Source organism: Myotis daubentonii, chromosome 2, assembly GCF_963259705.1.
Source record: "Myotis daubentonii chromosome 2, mMyoDau2.1, whole genome shotgun sequence".
Classification (NCBI taxonomy): domain Eukaryota; kingdom Metazoa; phylum Chordata; class Mammalia; order Chiroptera; family Vespertilionidae; genus Myotis; species Myotis daubentonii.
Window position 1 is genome coordinate 47,668,118 of NC_081841.1, and position 20,733 is coordinate 47,688,850.

At 43.1% G+C, this 20,733-nt stretch overlaps 1 protein-coding gene across 4 annotated transcripts in view; it reads right to left on the reverse strand.

Moving 5' to 3' along the window:
- Nucleotides 1-2,262: 2,262 nt before the first annotated feature.
- Nucleotides 2,263-20,733, reverse strand: part of SLC38A1 (solute carrier family 38 member 1) — a 73,353-nt gene continuing 54,882 nt past the window's right edge. For all 4 annotated transcript variants that reach the window (XM_059682653.1, XM_059682652.1, XM_059682654.1 and 1 more), the window contains 9 exons: nucleotides 20,049-20,131; nucleotides 18,034-18,092; nucleotides 17,794-17,907; nucleotides 15,583-15,662; nucleotides 13,925-14,025; nucleotides 11,982-12,100; nucleotides 10,350-10,491; nucleotides 10,154-10,251; nucleotides 2,263-8,233 (listed from right to left, as the gene is read on the reverse strand). In XM_059682653.1, the coding sequence (XP_059538636.1) occupies nucleotides 8,132-8,233; nucleotides 10,154-10,251; nucleotides 10,350-10,491; nucleotides 11,982-12,100; nucleotides 13,925-14,025; nucleotides 15,583-15,662; nucleotides 17,794-17,907; nucleotides 18,034-18,092; nucleotides 20,049-20,131 (898 nt within the window). In that variant the 3' untranslated portion in view covers nucleotides 2,263-8,131. The remainder of the gene's footprint in view (nucleotides 8,234-10,153; nucleotides 10,252-10,349; nucleotides 10,492-11,981; nucleotides 12,101-13,924; nucleotides 14,026-15,582; nucleotides 15,663-17,793; nucleotides 17,908-18,033; nucleotides 18,093-20,048; nucleotides 20,132-20,733) is intronic.

Consider the following 20,733-nt stretch of genomic DNA (forward strand, 5'->3'; position numbering starts at 1 on the left):
AATGCTCTATTTTCTGGATGTATAGGAGGTCATTTCTCTTTCTTCTTAATCTGTCTTTAATCTACAATTCAGTGGACTCTACATTTGTAAAGTGAAGTTAAACATTTTTTTTTCTGCTCCTCACTGAATTTCCCTTTACTGCCCCCTCCAATGAAAAATCTTTGTTTCCTTACAGCAATATTATTATTTGCATGGGTTCAACAAGAACTTTTATTTCTACCAGTATATTTTTTTAAATACCCAAGGAAACCTATAAGTTAGTTAAAACTTGTTGAGCTTATGCAAATAATCAGGCCAGACCTAATGACATCAGTCTTTAAAAAAAAATTTTTTTTTTATGACTGAGAATAATCTTAGAGACTTTATATCACGAAGGGGGGTAGGGAGAGGATGGAAAACATTTTGAAAGGCCTAAAAGGTTACTGGGTGTATTTTCTATGCAACACTAGGTGTCCTTTCTGGGTTATCTGCTACTCCCCACCCCTGCCCTTTTTTGTTTGTTTGCTTTTGAGTTATTTTATAATTCTGTAAATTGTAGAAAAATGATGGAGATAGAAATTATTATTGCCCAGAGAAGGAAATGGAGTCTGTCTGGTGAGATGCAATTAATTACCTGCTGTGAGGCAGGCCAGGGGGCATCTATTAGCAAATTCATTTCACATCCCTGATTGCTCATACATGTGCCTGTTCTTTGAATTCTCCTTTGAACCATTTTTAAACATCTTACTTGTTCTTTCATTAATAATTAACTAAATTAAACTTTTGACTCATGATGACTTTGTGTGAAAGTAATAGCTTTACATTTGTAAAAAATATATATATTTACCTATGTGTCATGATTAACGTCTTTAATATGTTTGAACTCTCTCTGGATATAAGGGACTATACAGGGACCTAACTTTCCTTCAAAAAGCTAGTCATTTTTCACCATTCACTGAGTAGCCCTTATTTTCCCTGTTGACTTGGAAAGACCACTTTTCTGGTGTTATTTGGATCCTTTATGAATGTGTTCTCTATTATGTTCTATTTTTTTTTTATTTCCACATCTGTATCAATCTAAGTGCTATACACTTTGATAATTTGACAGGTTATTTTGACATTGCACTGACCTTACTGAAAAATAACAGATTGTCCTGCCAATTTGGATTAGTCCAAAATTTAAACTAATGAAAGGTAGAAAGTTGGTATACAAAAAATTGGCCTCATTATTTGGGCCTCATCCACCCTTCCGACTATCCTAACCAGGCAGAACACAATTATAAGTCTAGAAGTAATAGAGATGCAAAGTTGTAAGTCCCTAGTTTGTCTCATAGGGGAGGAGGAGAACCATACCCAGACAATTATGTGTAAAACAGGGCCGAGTAGAACAGTATTAGCAGACACTCATGGAGCCATAGTGGGAGAAGTCAGAGCCACCAAAAGCACAGCAGGACTGGGGGCCTCTGATTTAGAGCAAAGCCCGCCGTAGCCTTTTGGATGGATGCACTTTGACAATTGCTTGGGTTTGAAAGTGATAATTGCACCTTTCGGCCCTGGAGTTTTGGTCAATTAGGAAATACAAACAGGAGACACATAAGGATAAAAAATACCAGCTGTATTGCTAATGACGCTTAGAGTACACACCTTGGGTTCCTGTGCCCCAAATTTCCACCGGAGATCATGTATGCACCAATGTAGCCCTGCGGAATGGGCCGTCTCCCTGGGCAGCTCAGGGAGAGCCAAGACGGGCCGCACACCCCGTCACGCCACGAAGGCCCGGTTGTCCATGCACCGACTGTCCACAGGGGGACTCTGGGTAGCAGACTCTGGCCATCTTGCTGGTCTGATCAAACTTTCCTAAGATCACGGGGTGGAGCCAGTGATGGACCAGGAAAGGCCAGGCTGCAGGAGCTTTCTCCTCAATGGTTCCTGGGTAAATAGCAATGGGGGTAGAATTTCCTGTTTTATGGTTGGCTTTCATGCGGGTAGAGGAAGACAGGAGTCCCTCCTACAACATAGCACAAAGCATGATACGTAAATATGAGCATGAGTTTACAATGTAATTGTCAACCTACTCTGATTATGGAGAAATACGTAATATGTTTCAGACCAGATAGATCACTATCAGAAGTATATTTTAAATATAAGCTTCCGGTGTTCCACAATGCTGACAAATGTGTGCAAATCTGTCCCCAAGAACTCTGAATAGTGTGTGTAGTAAGTACTCCAACGGCCCCCTCTTTTAGTACAGCATCCCCCCAAAATAAACACAAAATTCATAAATATTTTTAGTTCATGTTTTTAATGTTTAAAAACCATGTTAATAGAACAGTTATAGAACAGAACCTTTTACATTTCTTTATTTACACCACCTCCTGGGGGGGGGGGGGGGTAAAACACCCTCTATTTGATTAAGCATGAATAGCAGTTTGGTGACTTGTGACTCACTTAAGTCATTGCTCTAAAATTCATTTACAAGGTTTTTACATTAATAAAAGAGTGGTGTACTGCATGTATTGGACTTAGATGAAGTCTGAAATACACTGGACTGGAGAGTGGATTACATCCCAATGATGAAGATTGACATGTTTGGGGAAAAGATGACTTAAGACATTCTTGGGGTCAATACTGAAAATATAAGGCAAACATGTAAGACTTTCAAAAGCTTGATAAAGTAATGTGTGTTTTTTTCCCCTCCTTCAAATTTGTGCTCCTAGTTAATGTTCAGATTCTTTCCCCTTTTCCAAGATCCCAAAGTTTGGGAAATGCAGCATTCAATTTTGAAAAAAATAAAAACATTCTCCTTTCCAACTTGTTTTTATAAATACTGTGCAGTGGTATCAGTGTTGAGAGTGAAAGAGTGTTATGAAAAAATAGTGTGTCATTTTGGGTATATCTATTTCTATAGATAATAATTTAGGTCTAATATTCCTTAGTTGTAGCTCAGAGGACTAGCTTTTAAATAATTGACCTTAATATCTTTTAAATGCTTGATCTTAATGAAATCAACACTACTATTTCTTCGACACTTCTCTTTCTAAACAATTAAGTAAGATTTTTAGATTCCAAGTTTACATTGAGAGCACTATGTTACCTGGCAGAGAATGTAAATTTTTCTAATTCCCCCCAAACCCCACTAATATCTATGAAAACTTTTATTCTTGATATGCAGACGATAAGAGACTTCTATTTCAGTGTGAGTCAACAACTGCAAAAATATACAGCCTCCTATTTATTTACAGGATATTTACATACAAATGAAGTATTTCCTACAATAAGCCTCAGCTGCATAGATACTTCTTTAAACACACAGATTCAAGCCTGTACACAGATGGGCCCAGTTTCACAGCCCCTTCTCTGAGAAAACCCAAAAAGAGAATGCCTAAGCCGTGTGAATTTTACGTATTTTCTGAGAACGTTCCCTTTTAGATACGGTGATACTTTTTTAGCTGTTAGCCAACCTACCCCCAAGTTGTACCTGAAAGCCTGATATCATAAATAATAAACTGGATTTTAAAAGACATATGTTCTGTTGCTAAAGGATTCTCAGATCTGCCATCCCCAAGGAAATCAGTTGTTAGCATTGCTAAATGCTAGAGTCCGTATCTCCTTTGTTTTGAAAGTGGCTGGAAGTTTACTATGAACTGGAATGGAGGAATTATATCCTTATGCTCTTTCTAAGCCTCAAGCTGTTTATATTGACAAACTGAGAGGAACTAATGGCTTTTGCTTTAAGGCATAAAATATCTGATCACATCACTGACCTCCTTTCTACCCCACTCAGCGGTGCCGCCCAGCCTTCTGATACACTGAGCGCTGCATTCTTTTCAAAGCAGTTTGCAGCTCCATGTTCAGTGCAGACCTCTCAGCAAGGAATTCACTTTGACAAGAGGACAGGATGGATCACCACCCAATGACCCAACATTCTGCAGAACTTACTCCTGGCGTGAACTCAGTAATTCCTCTAAGGCTGCGTTTACAAAGGGTCTGTTCTTTCAACTCCCCTGAAAAAAACACACCAAACAAATGAGAAAAAAAAAACCACCAAAAAAAAAACACACCACCACAACAACACAGTAACACCTCACTCTTTTCACAGCATTAAAAAATGTGTCCTCATTATGCCTCAGCCCAAAGTTATATAAAGTGCAAGCAGCCTCCATACAACTGAGCACCTGCAGCAGCCGTGCCAGTGGGAGGGGAGGAGGCACCCGGGCTGGGGCCAGTTCCTGCCCCAAGTCCTGCTTCCCATTTCTGGTCCCGGGAGTCCTCTGAACCCTCCTCTGGGTGGGACTAATGGGAGAACAAAGGGGAGTTAACTGGCTCAGTGCTACTGTGACCCCCAGGAGGGCTTGTTAGCTCCTCCAACCCCCCAGCTTCCGCTTTCACTGGGTCTGGGGTGAGGCCTGAGAGTTTGCGTTCCAACAAGTTCCAGGTGCTGCTGCTCTGGGGGCCACACTTTAGAACCACTGGCCTAGAGGCTTGAGTCCATCTCCAGGAAAACATCCATTCTGGGGTAACTGTCTGTGCTGTCCTCTGAAACACCAGGGAATCCTACCACAGTCCTTTGTCCACCCCAAGCCTGTAACCATTACATCACCCAGGTGCGCCTTTCTCTACAGGATGTGCAAATGTAGAAAAAGGAAAGTGGTAGAAAGCTTTTCCACCCCCAGCTGATAACTGGGCAGTGAAAACACGATTTACTAGCACCGAACCCATTACAAGTGCTGTATGCTGGTTCCAATGACTGACTGGCATGTGGGAGAGGCTATGCAACAACATTCTTTTGTGAGTGTGCAGTGGGCAGGAAAGGAGATGAACTATAGGAGCACAGGGTCCTATCATACAAGCAGACAGGCCAAACCTGTGACCTCCAGAGAAAAGAAGGTATCAGCTGAGGAAGGTCCCTGTGGTTTACAACTCACAAGAGGCCCCTCATCCTCCTTCTCACTCTGCCTACACTGGGTTCTCTGGTGGCCCCGGGCTTGCTCTCCCCCTCCTCTGCTGGAGACCCTGCTTCAGGCCACTCTGGTCACCTTCAGATGGTGGCGCCCCTACGCCCGTCATCCAGCAGGTGCGTGTCGCTGCACTGGGCAACCCAGAATCCACCAACAACAGGAATGACATATTCTTGGCAACTCTGAACAAATACCCCTAGAAACAACATTATCTTTAGTGGTTAGGTTCTTTAACAATCTTGTCATATTATCCAATTTCAGCTAAACTATGGGTTTAAACATCTTTTCTAGCTGGTCTGGGGGCCTAACCACCATGTATAGCCCCGTTTGTAACAGGAAATACATTTCAGGTTGCAAATAATCAACTGAAAGTTTCACAATATGACCAGCTTATAAATTGGGACTGCCTCTGCTTAACAAGACTACATTTCTTTCCTGTGCACGCTTTACTACCCCCACTTCCGTTAAGTAGCATTAAGGAAATCAGGGATTCACATTGGTCTGTATTGCAATAACCAGAGAACAGTTGTAAATCCAAAGTATTAAACTGGCACTGTTCACTAGTCCTGAGATCTGGCTACCAAAGGAAAAGGTGCTGCTCCCAGTGGCTTAAGGTATAATATTCTTTAGTCTACTAATTTAGCAGAAGAACTTCTATAGTACTTGGACTGCGTTGTTTAAATTCTAGTTAACATCTGTGATACATGTATTTTTGGCTACCAGTTCACTATTCTGAACAAGATTAACAGCAGTATACTTTACAGCTAATCCCACACAAATGGTGTAATCCGTGATATTTGACAAACTACAGTAGGGTCTATTGTATTCAGTCAACTTAGATAAACATACAAAGAATATTTTAAAAACCTGTGGTATCCTAGACATCTACACTAATGTGCCTCCTCTAAATAAATATATTTTAAATAATAATTATTCCTTTACTGACACAAAGTCCAGAGATCCAAAAATATCATTACACATCCTTTCCCCCCCGAGAGTTAATGATAAATTTCTAAATGGACTTTGGGAGTGTAAGATGAATTGTAAATTAATGAGGAAAATAGAAAGTAGCAAAATATGGCTGTAATATTTTGTTTCAATGGAGGGCCATCCCACTATCTGGTATTTCATTACTTGGTGCTCTAGACAAGCCTCTGAGGGCCAACCGACTTGACTTGTTTTGCTGTTTCTCCCCCTGCTCACCTAAGACATCCTTTTCCGCAGTGTCTTCCATGTTACTGGGTTAGGCATTCGTGTCTAAGTGCCTGAACTCTGACCTAATGTGAATGTGATTCTGGAACATTACATTAAAGCTATGATGACCTTTTCCTTCTCCCCAAAGAGGACGGGAACACGGCGCCTCTTCCATGGGACAGAGGATGGGGGATGGGGGGAGGAGGGGGGGGAGGGGTAACATTCCAGGGAGCTCCCAGGGAGTGTGGCGGCTTCTGGGGTGTGAATGGGGGAGGAACAGAAGCCAGAGCTCAGTGCCTGGAAGCCTTGCCAAGAGTCTGTGGCTAGAGTCTACTTATCACAGGATAAGAAATCTGGGCTCGGTGAACTTCTGTTGGAGACATTCAGCCAGAATCTCGATGAAGACACAAGGCCTCTGTCAAGAGACCAGTGCACGGAGCACACACATTTCTGACTGTGACATGGGCAGTCCAACCACAGGTGATGGCCCAGCTTAGGGGCAATGCAGTTCTGGGGTTCTGGTCTTCATTACTTTCCAAACTACCTGTCCCAAACGCTCTCCTTTCTCAGCCTCTGCAGCTTCCTTCTGCTCCCTTTAGAAGAGGGGCTAGGGTATGAGTGCAGGGCAGCTCTACCCTGTGTGGGGTACGGGGGGCAAGCAGGAATGGCCCAGCCTCAGCTAGCAGCAAGGAGGAACAGCAGGGACATCGAGGTCCCCATGGGGGAAAGGAAGGTACTCCGTGATTTTTGTCACAAGTTCTCCTCAAAGACTATCTCTGAGGGCTCTCTTTCTCTTTCTAACACTCTGGATGGATTGTTAATGGAGAAGAAATAGGAATGAGGCTTATACAAGATACAAAAATCTTGTATTTATAATAACCTAAATTTATAGATATAAAACAAGTCTTTTAAAGACACCCCCCCTCCCCCTAAAGTACCCAATATAAAACAGGAATTACTTAGATCATCCTTGGTCAGATACACCTTACTCCCTGTGCAAAAAGCTGGTGGACATGAGGAAAAGCTTCTGGGGTTATCATTTACTAGTAAGAAAACGTTTCTCCCTCCAACAATCCAGTGTAGGGTTGAAGGCGATCTGCATCAGAGGAATGTTCTCTTAGGCATTTTGGACAATCTTTTTGCAGTATTCTTGCTCCTCAATTTATTGTAAAGGTGTTATGGGGCTTCCCCAGTAGAAATTAACTCAGGTCAGAGTAACTTTGACACAAGTTGCCAAGAGGGAAACGAAAGTTAGTTTGCTAGATTCCCCACATGTGTAGTTTAATGTGTTTACCAAGGTAAGAATCATTTCCACCCCTTCCCAGCGGAGAGAACACTTCACCAGGGAATGTCTTTGTGTGAAGTGGACGTAGTACCCGGGAGGCCACTGGTCTGCCTGCGGGAGATCAGAGCCACCTCAAACCCAGGGCGTGCTCGGACCCTGCAATGCACGCACCCCGCGACTCCCCAACGATGATCCCTGTGTGCTATGTTAACCCAAATAGGCAAATTATTTACGAAACCTTTTTTTCTTCTGTAAAGCAAAATAAATATATACAATTCAAGATTATTTTCTCTTCTAAAAAGATACAGATAGTGTGAGCTGCACATCAGTAGGAAAATTATTTCAGAATCTGGATCTATAATAAATAAACATGATTGATGATCATGTTTTCAAAGTTCTAAGAGACCATGAAGTCACACAAAAATGAGTTAGGAGAGTGAAAAATAACCGACTGTGGAAAGTACTAGGAAATATGATTCCGTGAAATTTGAAGTGGGGGGGAAATCCATGATCCTTAAATTGATCCCAGATCTTGGAGGGACACAAACCAGTATAGAAACAGGTTTCTGTTTTGCGACCAAAGTGGGATTCCATTTGAAGTATTCTGTAAATTTCTGTTTGCTTCTGTAAACTTGCAAAGGAAGTGATGAGGGTTGCTGATGTGTGGTTGGTGACTTGAGCAGCTCACGGGAGTGTTGATGCTTCCCAGCTGGCCTCAGTGGCCTTCGTCACTCCCTGACGAGCAGGCCCAGTCGTAGATGACCAAGGGAATGCTGACCAGGGAGAACAACACCCCCAGGCCCAAGAAGAGGGCAGCCTGCAGCAACAGAAAGGCATGGGTTATTTCAGTGAAGCAAACACTTCCCACAGGCACCTCGGAAATAAACACCCACGCTTTCCCTCTCCTTGCGGACCCATGTTTTTGGGGTTGGTGACAACCACTGTGGAACTGTGAGAATCTTTCTGAAACTGTGTGCGAACCTGATTCTCCAAGGATGGGAAAGTAAGAACAAACTACACAGAGCCTCCTCTACGTTCTGTGTTTTGAACTGGATGCATTTGCTCTGAGATTCGGTGTTTAACCTTGTAAGCCACACTGGAGAGGCTCAGCACTTGTGCACTGTGAGGGTCAGAGGACAGTAGAGAAAGATTGTCTGGCATGCTTGTTCCTCTACAGCCGACTGGCCATCCTTACAGCTTCTTTCCGACTAAGATTATGACTTAAAAAAAATGGCTTTGGAAAACATACAGGTCCTTTCATCTCTCTTTACCAACCAACCTAGGTTATCGCTGGTAGGCAAACATTTCTGTTTGAAACGTGGAAAAAGATATAACAGCAAAGTAAATTTGATTAAGTGATATAGGAAACAGTGTCAGAAACTAAGTGACTTCAGTAATAACTATGTCCGGGGCCATGTGGGCACTGGAAATATCAGGGGGGACCACTTTGTAAAGTATGTGAGTGTCTAACCACTATGCTGTACACGTGAAACTAATACAAAATAATACTGAAGGTAAAAAAAACAAAACAAAACAAAAACATCTCAATTACTTCAAGGGGTCATGAAGGCCACAGACGGACAGATCATTAAATACAGAATCTGGAGAACACAGATTATAAATTCAGTGGCCTTGAGACTATCCAATGAAAGCTCCACGGAGAGAAGGATGGAGCATCCTGAGAGCCACGGGGGCTGCCCTGGAGCCTGGAGGAAGGGCTAAGGGCAGGAGGGGAGCCGAGGGGTGGGGTTCCGAGGGATGCACATGGGCTCACCACCATGGGTCTGGTCTAACTCCCAGGGGTCCTCAAATGGACAGGAGCCCTTGTCTAACGCTATTCGGTAGTTCCTACTACCATTTTATTATGGGAGCTGGGTTGGGGAAGCCCAGAGAATTCCTGGGCAACAGGCCTCTACCATTTTCGGATCTTAGTCTATTTTACTGCTGTGCCAGAGTGATGGCTCCTTCCTCTCTGACCTTGTGAAGCAACTACTGGTCAGGATTCGAAGGGTATGGGATTTATGGCTTCAGGGGCCATCCTGTGGGGGCAGAAGATGCTCTACCAGCATCAGTGCACAAGGATGATCCCTCCTGCCTCCGCCTCTTAACCGGGTCTGTGGACTCGGGCAATATGTGCGGTTGGAGTCTTACACTAGCTGGGAGGGCAGCGGAGAAGCCTCTCCGAGGCCAAACAAAATGGTGCTCCAGAAGGTACCCAGGCAGCAGCCACTTCACCCTGCTTCCCTCACTGTCTCCAAGTGCACCACCTTGAAGATGCCCTTGAACTTCACCAGACCTGGAAACAAGAATCCCAATATAGAAAGGTAGTTTCTGAATCCAGGTCTGTTGCTCCAAAGCATTTCTGTCAAATCATAAAAAGACTCTTTACGCTAACTCAGCCATTTAAAGGAAGCATCACATGTTCCCTGAGCTAAAGGTAGGGCATCACCTCACAGAGACAGGACGACAAACACCCAGTCTCGCAGCTGGCCCTGCCGCAGCTCAGAGCAAGCTCGAAGGCACAGCAAGAGTAATGCCTCCAAAGCTATTGGGAGGAAATCGAGAGGATTCTGATGAGATACAGTATTTTAAATCTCCCAAAGGGGAAAACTACAGAACTGCTGCCTCCCTTTGAGGCTGCTAAAAGTAGTCTTAGATGGCAGAGATGGACTATTTAGTTGGTACATTTATACAAAAAGCTGATCAGAAAAATTGGGGTGGCTGGCATAAGACTTACCCAGATTCTTTGAGTTCCTTTATCTTCATCCTGATTTGTGATTTTTAAATAAAGAGATGAAGGAAGAATGAAAATAAGCATATTAGCAGATGTAACTCCTGTAAAATAAGAAAAAAAAAAGTTTGAAGTTGCTACTGTGAAATTTCAGCTTCTTAACTAGCTGCTGCAGAATCAGTGTGAAGTCCTAGAGCCATACCTACGACCCCAAAGATATCCTTCATGGAGGGTATGAAGATCACCAACAAGTTGATAATGACCAAGAGGATGATGGTCACGAAGATGTGACGACACAGATTAAACTTTGTTTTCTTAGCCAGTTCAAATAAAGACGAGCGAACCTGTGGGAAAAGAAAACAAAGACTCCATAAGGGCCTGCACTTGCCAAACTCACGCTCTCAGCAGCAACTGACATATCGTTGCACAGGGGTTTGTGAAATGTTCTGTAATTTATAGATAGCACAACAGTTTGGGAAGCAGGGGGGCTTGATTTAAGGTGGAAACGTGTTTTTATTTATAAACTAGAGGCCCGGTGTGCGAAATTCAGGCGGCAGCGGGGGGGGGGGGGCGGGGGGTGCCTTTAGCACGGCCTGCACCCTCTCCAATCCAGGACCCCTTGGGGGATGTCTGACTGCCGGCAGTTGGACATCCCTCTCACAATCCTGGACCTCTGGCTCCTAGTCACTCACCTGCCTGCCTGCCTGGTCACCCCTAACTGCTGCCCCCGTTGGCCTGGTCACCCCAACTCCCCCCGCCCCCTGCTGGCCTAGTTGCCCCTCACTGCCTCCCTTGCCAGCCTAATTGCCCCCAGTTGCCCCCCATGACGGCCTGGTCGCCCCCAACTGCCCCCCTCTGCTAGCCTGGTCGCCCCTAACTGCCCTGCCCTGCCAGCCTGGTTGCCCCATGCAACCTGCTGTTCAGTCATTTGGTCGTCCCTCACTAACCCCCCTGCCGGCTTGGTCGTAGGCAGCCATCTTGTGAGGGCGTGAGGGTTAATTTGCATATTACCTCTTTATTATATAGGATAGACTAGAGGCCTGATGCATGAAATTCATGCAAGAGTAGGCCTTCCTTCCCCCAGCCGCCTGCACTGGCTTCCCTCTGACACCTGGGACCCAGGCTTCCCTCCAGCCACCAGCAGGCACCAGGGACCTGGGCTTCCCTCACAGCCTTGGCTTTGTCCACAAGGTCATCCAGAAGGACATCTGGTCTAATTAGCATATTATGCTTTTATTATTATAGATTGTTTTCTTTTTTAAAATGTTTTTTATTGATTTTAGAGAGAGAGGAAGGGAGAGGGATAGAAACATCAATGATGAGAATCTCTGATCGGCTGCCTCCTGCATTACCCACTACAGGGGATCGAGCCCGCAACCCAGGCAGATGCCCTGACCAGGAATCAAACAGTGACCTCCTGGTTCATGAGTCGATGCTCAACCACTGAGCCACGCCGGCCTGGCAATAGTAGGTTGTTTTCTTTCAGGGGGAATAATTTCTGTTTTTGTTTTCTCTATGGCTAAGGGTTCTCTCCTGGTCCTTCTACATTCCCTGATTGTGTATGATCGAGATGCAACCATGCTACCTGCATTTCTCTTTCAAATTAGAGGGACAGATCAATTAGAATGAAGATTCCTTCCACCAGAGTCTACCCAATATCACTGATCCCACTTTCTTCCTGCAGAATCTCCACAGAGTCTTGGGCTCCTTCCCTGAGGCAGTTTCAATGACACAGGACAGCTACCTGCAACAGGCTTTCTCTGGGACGGGCTCCTGAGACAGAAGGGAAGGTGAGACCTCAGCACTTCTCAGGTGACACCGAGGCTTTACTCACCGTGAAAAATAACACCGGCACCGTGAGGATGACCGCCACGATGACAGCCACGCGCACCGTCAGGATGAGGACGTCATCTTTGCTCTGGTACTTGTGAAGGAGGTCCGACTGGACGTTTTCTAAAGCGAGGGAAAGAGGGCAGGGGAAGGAAACAAAGCACACCCCTGAATGACAGCTTTCCGGAACAACAACGACTGTATCAACTGATGGGCAAGGAAAGCAATGATCGGGGCTGTCGGTTAAAACAGTGTATGGAGTTGAGAAGAGAAATGCCCGGTGTGAGGCAGGCTCCACCTGTCCATTGTAACTCTAACTAAAGGAATTTATGCTAATCATGAGAAGAAGCTACACAGAGTGGCTACATTTAATTTATACTAAATTAATCCTAGGAGTAAATTGGGATTAAAAATAGCACAGGTTGCCCTAGCTGGCTTGGCTCAGTGGATAGAGCATCAGCCTGCGGACTGAAGGGTCCCAGGTACAATTCCGGCCAAGGGCACATGCCTAGGTTGCGGGCTCGATCCCTAGTGGGGGCATGCAGGAGGCAGCCAATCAATGATTCTCTCTCATCATGATGTTTCTAACTCTCTCTCTTTCTCCCTTCCTCTCTGAAATCAATAAAAATATGTATTTTTTAAAATAGCACAGGTTGAAGCACAAAGCTATTCTTAATTTAGATTTTCTCCCATTTGGTGCCACATCCAACAACGCAGAATAGCTAGTCCTGCTGAGTGGATAGGTGGACTGCAGGCCACTCGGAGCCTCTTTCAAACTTTCCTCTTACTGCTCAACTTTCAGTGGCCAAGCAACAGGGGTGCCAATGGGACTTAATCATATCAAGAAATAATTATTTTAAAAAAATAAAAGAAAAAAATTCTTCTCAGCACTCTCCCTCCAGGGGGCACACCCAAGCCATTCTCTTACCCCTTTCTTTTTCCCCCTCTCCTCTTCCCCCCTCCCCCCAGCATGCATTCCCTTAACCTCTAAGGGACCCCACGAGACTTGCAACCAGGCCAGCAATGGGCAGCGGCAACTTGTCCAGGGCTCACCCCCTGAACCTGTCTCCAGGGCCCCTTTTCTCTGACTTCCCAGTGAGCCACGGCAGCCCCGCCCAGGCTCTCCTGTTGCTTCTTCTATGCCCTTGTTTCACTCTCCTAAGAATATTTTTGCTGTGGTCAATAAATTTTTGCTTGGTTTTCTACAAAGAAACAAAACAAAACAAAAACAAGCAAACAAAAGAAATAATTCTTCTCTTCCATGCATGTTTTTCTTATTTTTTTTTAAAAAGAGAGCATTTTGCTTATGTACCACTTTGGACTTTTCTCAACTCCGAACCTCTGGAAACGTTATTTCAAAGACAACCAAAGCTAGCTAGCATGGCAGCCACTGAGAGTGAAAAGTGCTGGCTCCATGTCTCCTTTCCAGGGCTTCTGGCTGCACCTCGGATTTCAGTCCCTTTAAAACTTTCTATGTCATCCCTTCACCTCCTTGCAAGGCTCCAACCTCCGGTGAAAAAGTAGGCACTCATTTTTAATTAATGTGAGGTGTCGTGAGGGTGGCACTCGGCTCTTTCTCCCGTTCAGCATCTGTCTCTGTGTCTCTATTAATGGAATCTGACCCCATTCGCAGCAGCAATTAGGAAATTCTCTGATATAGTTTTCACTTTCCTCAGTGCAGGTGGTATGCTTATAAAATGCTCTTCCTTTTAAGGCCAGTATTAGGAGAAAAACATTACAGTGTATTGTTTCAGTAATTATTCTATTGTACAGTCTGCGTGAATATGGAAAGCAGCCAGTGCTATTTGCTTTACGTAGAAGAGACAGCACAATCAATGGACAGATGTGTTACTTTTTTTAACTATCACATTAAAAGTTGTTTTGATAATGATTTCTACGAATATACTTACAATGACCTACATTTATGTACTGACAGAAGTTACTTACCATAGAATGTCAAGTAGCCAAAAATGGCGGTCAAGAAGTACATAACAAACATGGCAAAAAAGGAGATATTTGAAACCATCTGCATCCTTTTTTGTGATCGACTAAAAACAAAGATAAAAGAATTTGAAAAATTAAAAACCATGTTACTGAATTTAAAGACCAGTGTTGTGTTTACAGGAACTTCACTTTCTATCAGAGTAGAACAGATCTGACCAACCCAACTGAAATTACCCCAGGCAATTATGCTGGATTAGAATAACTGCTTTTATACCGAAGGATATTGAATGAGAGAGAGACCCAGGGAACTAACCATTCCTTGAGTGCTCTTACCCATTCTTTGGAAAGAACATCGAGTTCTCATCTGAAGGGCAGAGAGTATTTTTTTTTTAATACTTGTGTTTGCTATTTTCTCCACAGTGAGCATTCACAGGAGAGAAAGGCAGAGCTGGAACTTGGCCTCAGGTGTCCTGTTGCTAATGCTGTTATTAGGTTCCAGCTTTCCCACTGAGCAGCCCCAGAGGTGCACCTAGAAGTCTGCGTGTCTCCACAGCACTAAGCACCCAAACGATCACAGAAGGTGATGATGAAGGGCTGTCTCTTAGGTCAAGTTTACTCTGAGAGTTTGAATGCACCTTAAGTTGCTTTAACTGCCTGAATAATTAGTCTACAAGGCTTGCTCTCAATAACAGACTACCAATACTCATATTTGGCTGTGTCATAACAGGGAGTATGGAAGACAAGAAAAACTGAGATGTACACACGAGAAAATTACAAACTAAAAGCTGAGCTATAAAATTGAAAAGATGCCAAAGGCAAATTTAAATACCCTAAATACAGGGTCATAAAGTTAGCACTGATATCGGTAAATGTAAATATTTCAAAATTTACCTATATCGATTAAATAGGAAAGAGGAAGAATCATGAGTGAATCCAATGCTAAGTGATATCCACTTTATTTTTGTTTCAAAATGGTATATTTTGAATATACAAAATAACTATATTGTATATCTTTTCTGAGCTTAAGACTATGCCACAATGACTTTTTATATAAAGTCTGGTAACGGTAAGCTAAAAAGAGAACCAATGAGGCAATGTATAAGTAGGCCTTTAGTTTTCTCTAGAAGAGCAATCAAAATCGAATCCATAGAATCATCTTAATCATTTAAAATGAACGACAGAATTCTTTTGTCTAGTTTGTGGTCTTGGCATTAATTTTTCTCCGCCTGATTTACCAGCCTTTTAAATCTAAATCAACAGGCAAATCAGATATCATGTGTTTAGCAGTTTACAGATATTGAATCTGAAGATCATTATAGTCTACCTGCCAAGGAAATATAAGTAACATAAAGCAACCCAAATACGTGAACTCTCCTAAGTAATACAGTATTTGAAAAACCAGTTTAACAAAAAGAAGCCTACAGAGTGTACCACTTTCTAGATTTATATCCAAAATATATTGCAGGTTTCTGGTTTTTCTTCCTCTTTTGTTTTTTCTTTCTTAAAATGCAGAACTTGCTCAAGAATGGCAGAAAGTAAATGTTAAAACTGGGTGATGAATCCGTGGGGTTCATTACATGAGTCTGTTTATTTTAATACAGGGCTTGCCTGTTAATGAGGGGTTATAAAATGATCAAGGTAAAAAAAAAAAAACCTCTTACTCTTTAAGCTCGCTGTAGATTGGCAGGACTGATGGATGGCAGACAAATGCAAATGCAATAGTAGGTAGAGCATACACGGTCTATTTGAAAGAAAAAAAAACATTAAAAAAAGGTATTTTTATCATAAAATTATTCAGCTCGAGCATTTCTGAGCTGTAGTTTTATCTGACAGCTCTTCAGAATCCGTGGATTATTTGGTTATTAGGAAGGCTTTGATATCTAAAATAGGAACAGCTTTCCAAAGAGAGTTTATCTAGCTTGAGACATGAGGCACTTGGCTCAGAGAGGTTTGAGACACACCTGCAGCGTATTTTACATCCTCCAGACATAGCATAACCCATTTTTACATGGCGCTAACCAGTTACATTACACTTTTCCTGCATTATCTCTTGGAGACCTACAACAGCCTGAGCAGTAGGCAGGCCACTGCTGTTTTTGACACCCTCCAGCAGGTCAGGTGACATGCCCAGGACTTCCACCTCTATTTGCTCTTTGCTATATATGTAGGCTGCATCTAAACAGACTTAAAAGGTGGCTTTGAAAAAAGAAAAATAGTTCCACATTCACTACTTTGGTTTCATTCTTAGAGTTAAAAGAGAGGCAGAGAGCAATAGAGAGACAGATCTGTTTTCTTAGATATGACTTTTTAAAACTTTCAAACTCAACATAACTTGTTTTTTTTAAAAAAATATATTTTTATTGATTTCAGAGAGGAAGGGAGAGGGAGAGAGAGAAATAGAAACATAATTGAAGAGAGAGAATCATTGATTAGCTGCCTCCTGTACGGCCCACACTGGGGATTGAGCCTACAACGTGGGCATGTGCCCTGACAGGGAATTGAACCGTGACCTCCTAATTCCTAGTCAATGCTCAACCACTGAGCCATGCCAGCCAGGCTCAACATAACTTCTTATGCAAAAAGAAACTGGAAGGAAAGGTAGCATTTGTCATCCTCTAATTTTGCCCAAGCACTGAACCCACCTCATTCTTAAAAACAAACAAACACAAAAACAACAACAAAAACCCGGTAAGATACAGAATAGAATACTTATTTTTACACGTGGGGTTGGGTAACTTGCTTGAGGGCTCAAGTCCAAGCCTGACTAGTCCCACAGTCCACTGCTCCCTATACTATTAACAATATCGCATAGTATGATGGTTTCGTAAGTACCAACTTGGGGTGGCATGTGTATTTCAAATGCGTACGCTGGGGAAGTTGGAGGCATTTCTTTTAGTCACCACCAGAGAGGAAGCAGTGGGCTGAGGATGTTGTCAATCTATTTTTTATAGATCTATAGGAAAGGGCTGAGGCAATCATTGAGAAAGACATTTTCACAGAGAATGCTTAACGTTGTCCTACATGTAAACTGGGTTAAGAGGGAGCATGAAGCCCTAGCCAGCTTGGCTTAGTGGATAGAGCATCAGCCTGTGGACTGAAGGGTCCCAGGTTCAATCCCCAGTAGGGGGCATGTAGGAGGCAGCTGATCAATAATTATCATCATTGATGTTTCTATCTCTCTCTCCCTCTCCCTTCCTCTCTGACATAAATAAAGAAAACATATTTTTTAAAAAAGAGGAAGCATGAAATAGAATCCTATCTAATAAAAGGGCAATATGCAAATTAACTATCACTCCACCACAAAGATGGCAGTGCCCAGTCCTCTCAGCCCTGCCGGAGTTCCCCAGTCCCGGGGACACGGAGGGGCGGGGGGGGTGTGGCTGCTGAGAGTGGGCAGCATGAGTGGCCTGGCGCAATGCTTGCTTTGTTGTCGCGTCCGGCTTGAGCCAGCCCCCTGGAGCCAGAGCAGACACAGACAGGGATAGGGGGGTCGGCCACAGCCTCCGCAGCCGAGCGCAGGCCCAGAGGGGAGACGGCGGGCCTGCCTCCTATGGGGCACCGGCAGCTCGCTTCTGCCTCCTGTGGAAGCCGCACGGCTCCCGTGGAAGCAGCGCAGTTCCCGGGGCATGCTGCGGTTCCCCCCGGCTCCTGAGGAAGCAGCGAGTGGCCTACTGTGGTGATATTGCGCGATGGGCTACTAGTATTTGTATATTTCTCAAAAGTCTCTAAATGGCTTGTAGAATTTGGAAGCAGGGGACTGTCTCCTTTTGAGATTGAATGCATTTAAAACAGTTTACTTACTACAAGAATAAGAAATATAATGCCATTAATAAAAATGCTCTTTTTGATATTTAAAGGATAAGGAAACTTACCTTTGAATTGAAGGTAACATATTTTGGCGTACACATGTCAGCATTTGTTGAATTAGCACTTGTTGCATTTAGCCCTGGAACAATGCAGGGAATCTGAAATTTCTTGTAGATAACCTGATATTAAAAAAAAAATAGGAGAAACAATATAGACTTTATATCAAATAGAGCCAACTAAGGAATAATGGTTACATAGCACTGTACTATGGCAAAACCAAACCAACCATTCCAACCAAAACTTACCACTATTAGGAAAAAAACCATACAGCTCAAGGAAAATCCACTAGTATAGCCAAGGTACCCTAAAAAAAGTTTAAAAAAATTAAAATTACTATTTCATCCATCACCTTATTTCTTTTGATGACTTTTTAAAAAATATGTTTTTATTGCTTTTAGAGAGAGAGGAAGGGAGGGAGGGAGGGAGGGAGGGAGGGAGAGAGAGAGAAAGAGAGAGAGAGAGAGAGAAAGAGAGAGAGAGAGAGAGAGAGAGAGAGAGAGAGAGAGAGAGAGAAACATCAATGTGCAAGAGAAACATCAATCGGTTGCGTCCTATATGTGCTCTGACTGGGGACTGAACCTGCAACCTGTGAACAGGCATCCTTCCTGTGCACGGGACGATACTCTACCAACGGAGCCACCCCAGCCAAGGTAATGCATTTTCTCCAGCACAGTTTGGGGTTCAAATGTATAGAGACATGCCAATGTGAATGTAAGATTTACTCTTTGATAGTGCTACTTGATTTGGCAAAAATGTGACTTTAAGTAAAAACGTTATTATGAGTTTTGATTCCAGTTCTCCCTTACACACTGGAGAACAGCTTCCCAGAATCCAGGGGAAAACAGCCTCCCAAACTTAGTCATGGAATTCTGCTGCTGTACGCTGATGGATACCTAAGGCTAAATCCATTCCTCTTTATTATGCACTTGTTGTATACATAATGCTATCAGCCACAATCCTTCTCTTCCCAAATGAGAGGCATGCACAGAGGAGAGGGAGCGATTTCTAGGGATAAACTGAGCATCTGGGGATCTTTACCTTGCTCCCCTTAGAATGTCTGGCAGATCTCCAACCACCATAACCTCCAGAGAGGCAGAGTGAAGTGGCCTCTGGGGGCTGCACTATTCTCATCTCTGGGGGAGAAGGGCCCTTCTCTACTTAAACTGAAAAGACTTATGTGTATATATACATACAAAAGCCTAAACACAGACCCAGAAACCAGAACATTAAGTAGTTTGTGTGTGTGTGTGTGTGTGTGTGTGTGTGTGTGTGTGTGTGTGTAACGTCTACTTATAGATCTTACAGAACAGCTACAGAGGCTGGATATTTTTCATACAAAACAAAACAAAAAAACCATGGTTAGCAATCATTTTGGGAAGAACTTTAAGTGTCTGCCTGGAATTAGCCCAGAATGAAAGGAAATGCACTTTAGAAGGTTTGGACTGGCCGGCAGTGCGGCCACATCACTCGATGTGTGAAACTCCCATAACATCAGACACACTGGTCTCTGATGATAAGCACGCCTAGAGAAGTCAGAACCAAATGGATATGGCCCAGGGGTTGTTTTCCACTTTCGACCTTCCACTTTTCTCTCTCTCTGTAATGAGGCAAATAACTGAGGTTGGTTAGACTTTGATCATTTAAGAGTAATTCACTATACTCTGGGGAATAAATAGAAGCAACTTTTGGTCTTGATATTAGATTTTTTAAAAATCAAATTGTCTAAATAATCAGGAGAATTCCATTTTTTTTTTTTTTTTACTTTTCTCAGAATAGCCTGTAAGTTTGTGCTACTGGAAATATGCACTGCCTGTTGCCGGCCCCCATAGCTCCCTAGAATGATTGCTTAGGAAGTCACATACTGACCAGTGTTTTGTTTTGCTTTTAAAAGCCTTTTTATTAATTTTAGAGAGAGAGGAAGGGAGAAGGGGTGGGGGGAGAGAGAGAGAGAGATATCAGAGAGTGAAAACTCAATCGGCTGCCTCCTGCACACTTTCTATGAGGGACTGAGCCCACAGCCCAGGCATGTGCCCTGATCAGGAATCGACCTGGCAACTTTTTGGTGCACAGGATGACGCCCAACCACCTGAGCCACAGTTATATCCCATATTAAAGTTGAGACTGATTAATACTTATAATTTATCATTTACTTAATTTTTACTGTGTAAGTGAAAGTTGAGGGCAAAGTTACTCATTTTACTAGGTTTCTGATTTATCTCGGCACTGTAGAGACTACGATAAAAGCAAGATCTTTCCTTACCTAAGTTCTTCAGGAGACACAGAGGGAGAATTATGCTGAAGGTGACAATCACCACCAGGACACGGCCATCCACGTACCAGGCTCTGAAAGACATATCAGCGGGGAGGCCATATTTCCTTAGAAAATTTTTACTAATATTTTAATTGTTATTAAATTTTATCATTATTCAGGTTTTATCCAAACACTTTAACGCAAACACTACTCCTTTACTGCTGTCTTTCCCCCGTGTGACAGAAGAAGGGATATTGTTTTCTTTCCCTCCTCTATTGGCCAATGTGGCATTCCTTTGAATTATTTACGTGGCTTCAAAGCTGAATACAAACATTGCATTCTGTCAGATTACAACTTGTTTCATCAATTATTTAAAGAGAAAATTCCTTTTTGTTTTGCTTGCCTAATATCCTCGAAAAACAAGTCACCTCAGGCTCTCTCCCTTATCTCTTGCATTTGACCTTAAATCCTGACTATAGAACACTAGGGCTAAGGTTCGATGATTCTCCCTTGAAAGAAAACAGAAACGAAGACCCACAAGGACAGTAAAACAAGAGAGAGTCAAAACATAACGGCTGTACCAAATGTACCTGCAACATTTTCCAGGGTTAACGACATCTTTAATGAAGGTGGCTCATGTAAGTTTTGCTTCCAAAATGCTATGTCCCTTCTTTTAAAAAAGGGTCTTAATTTT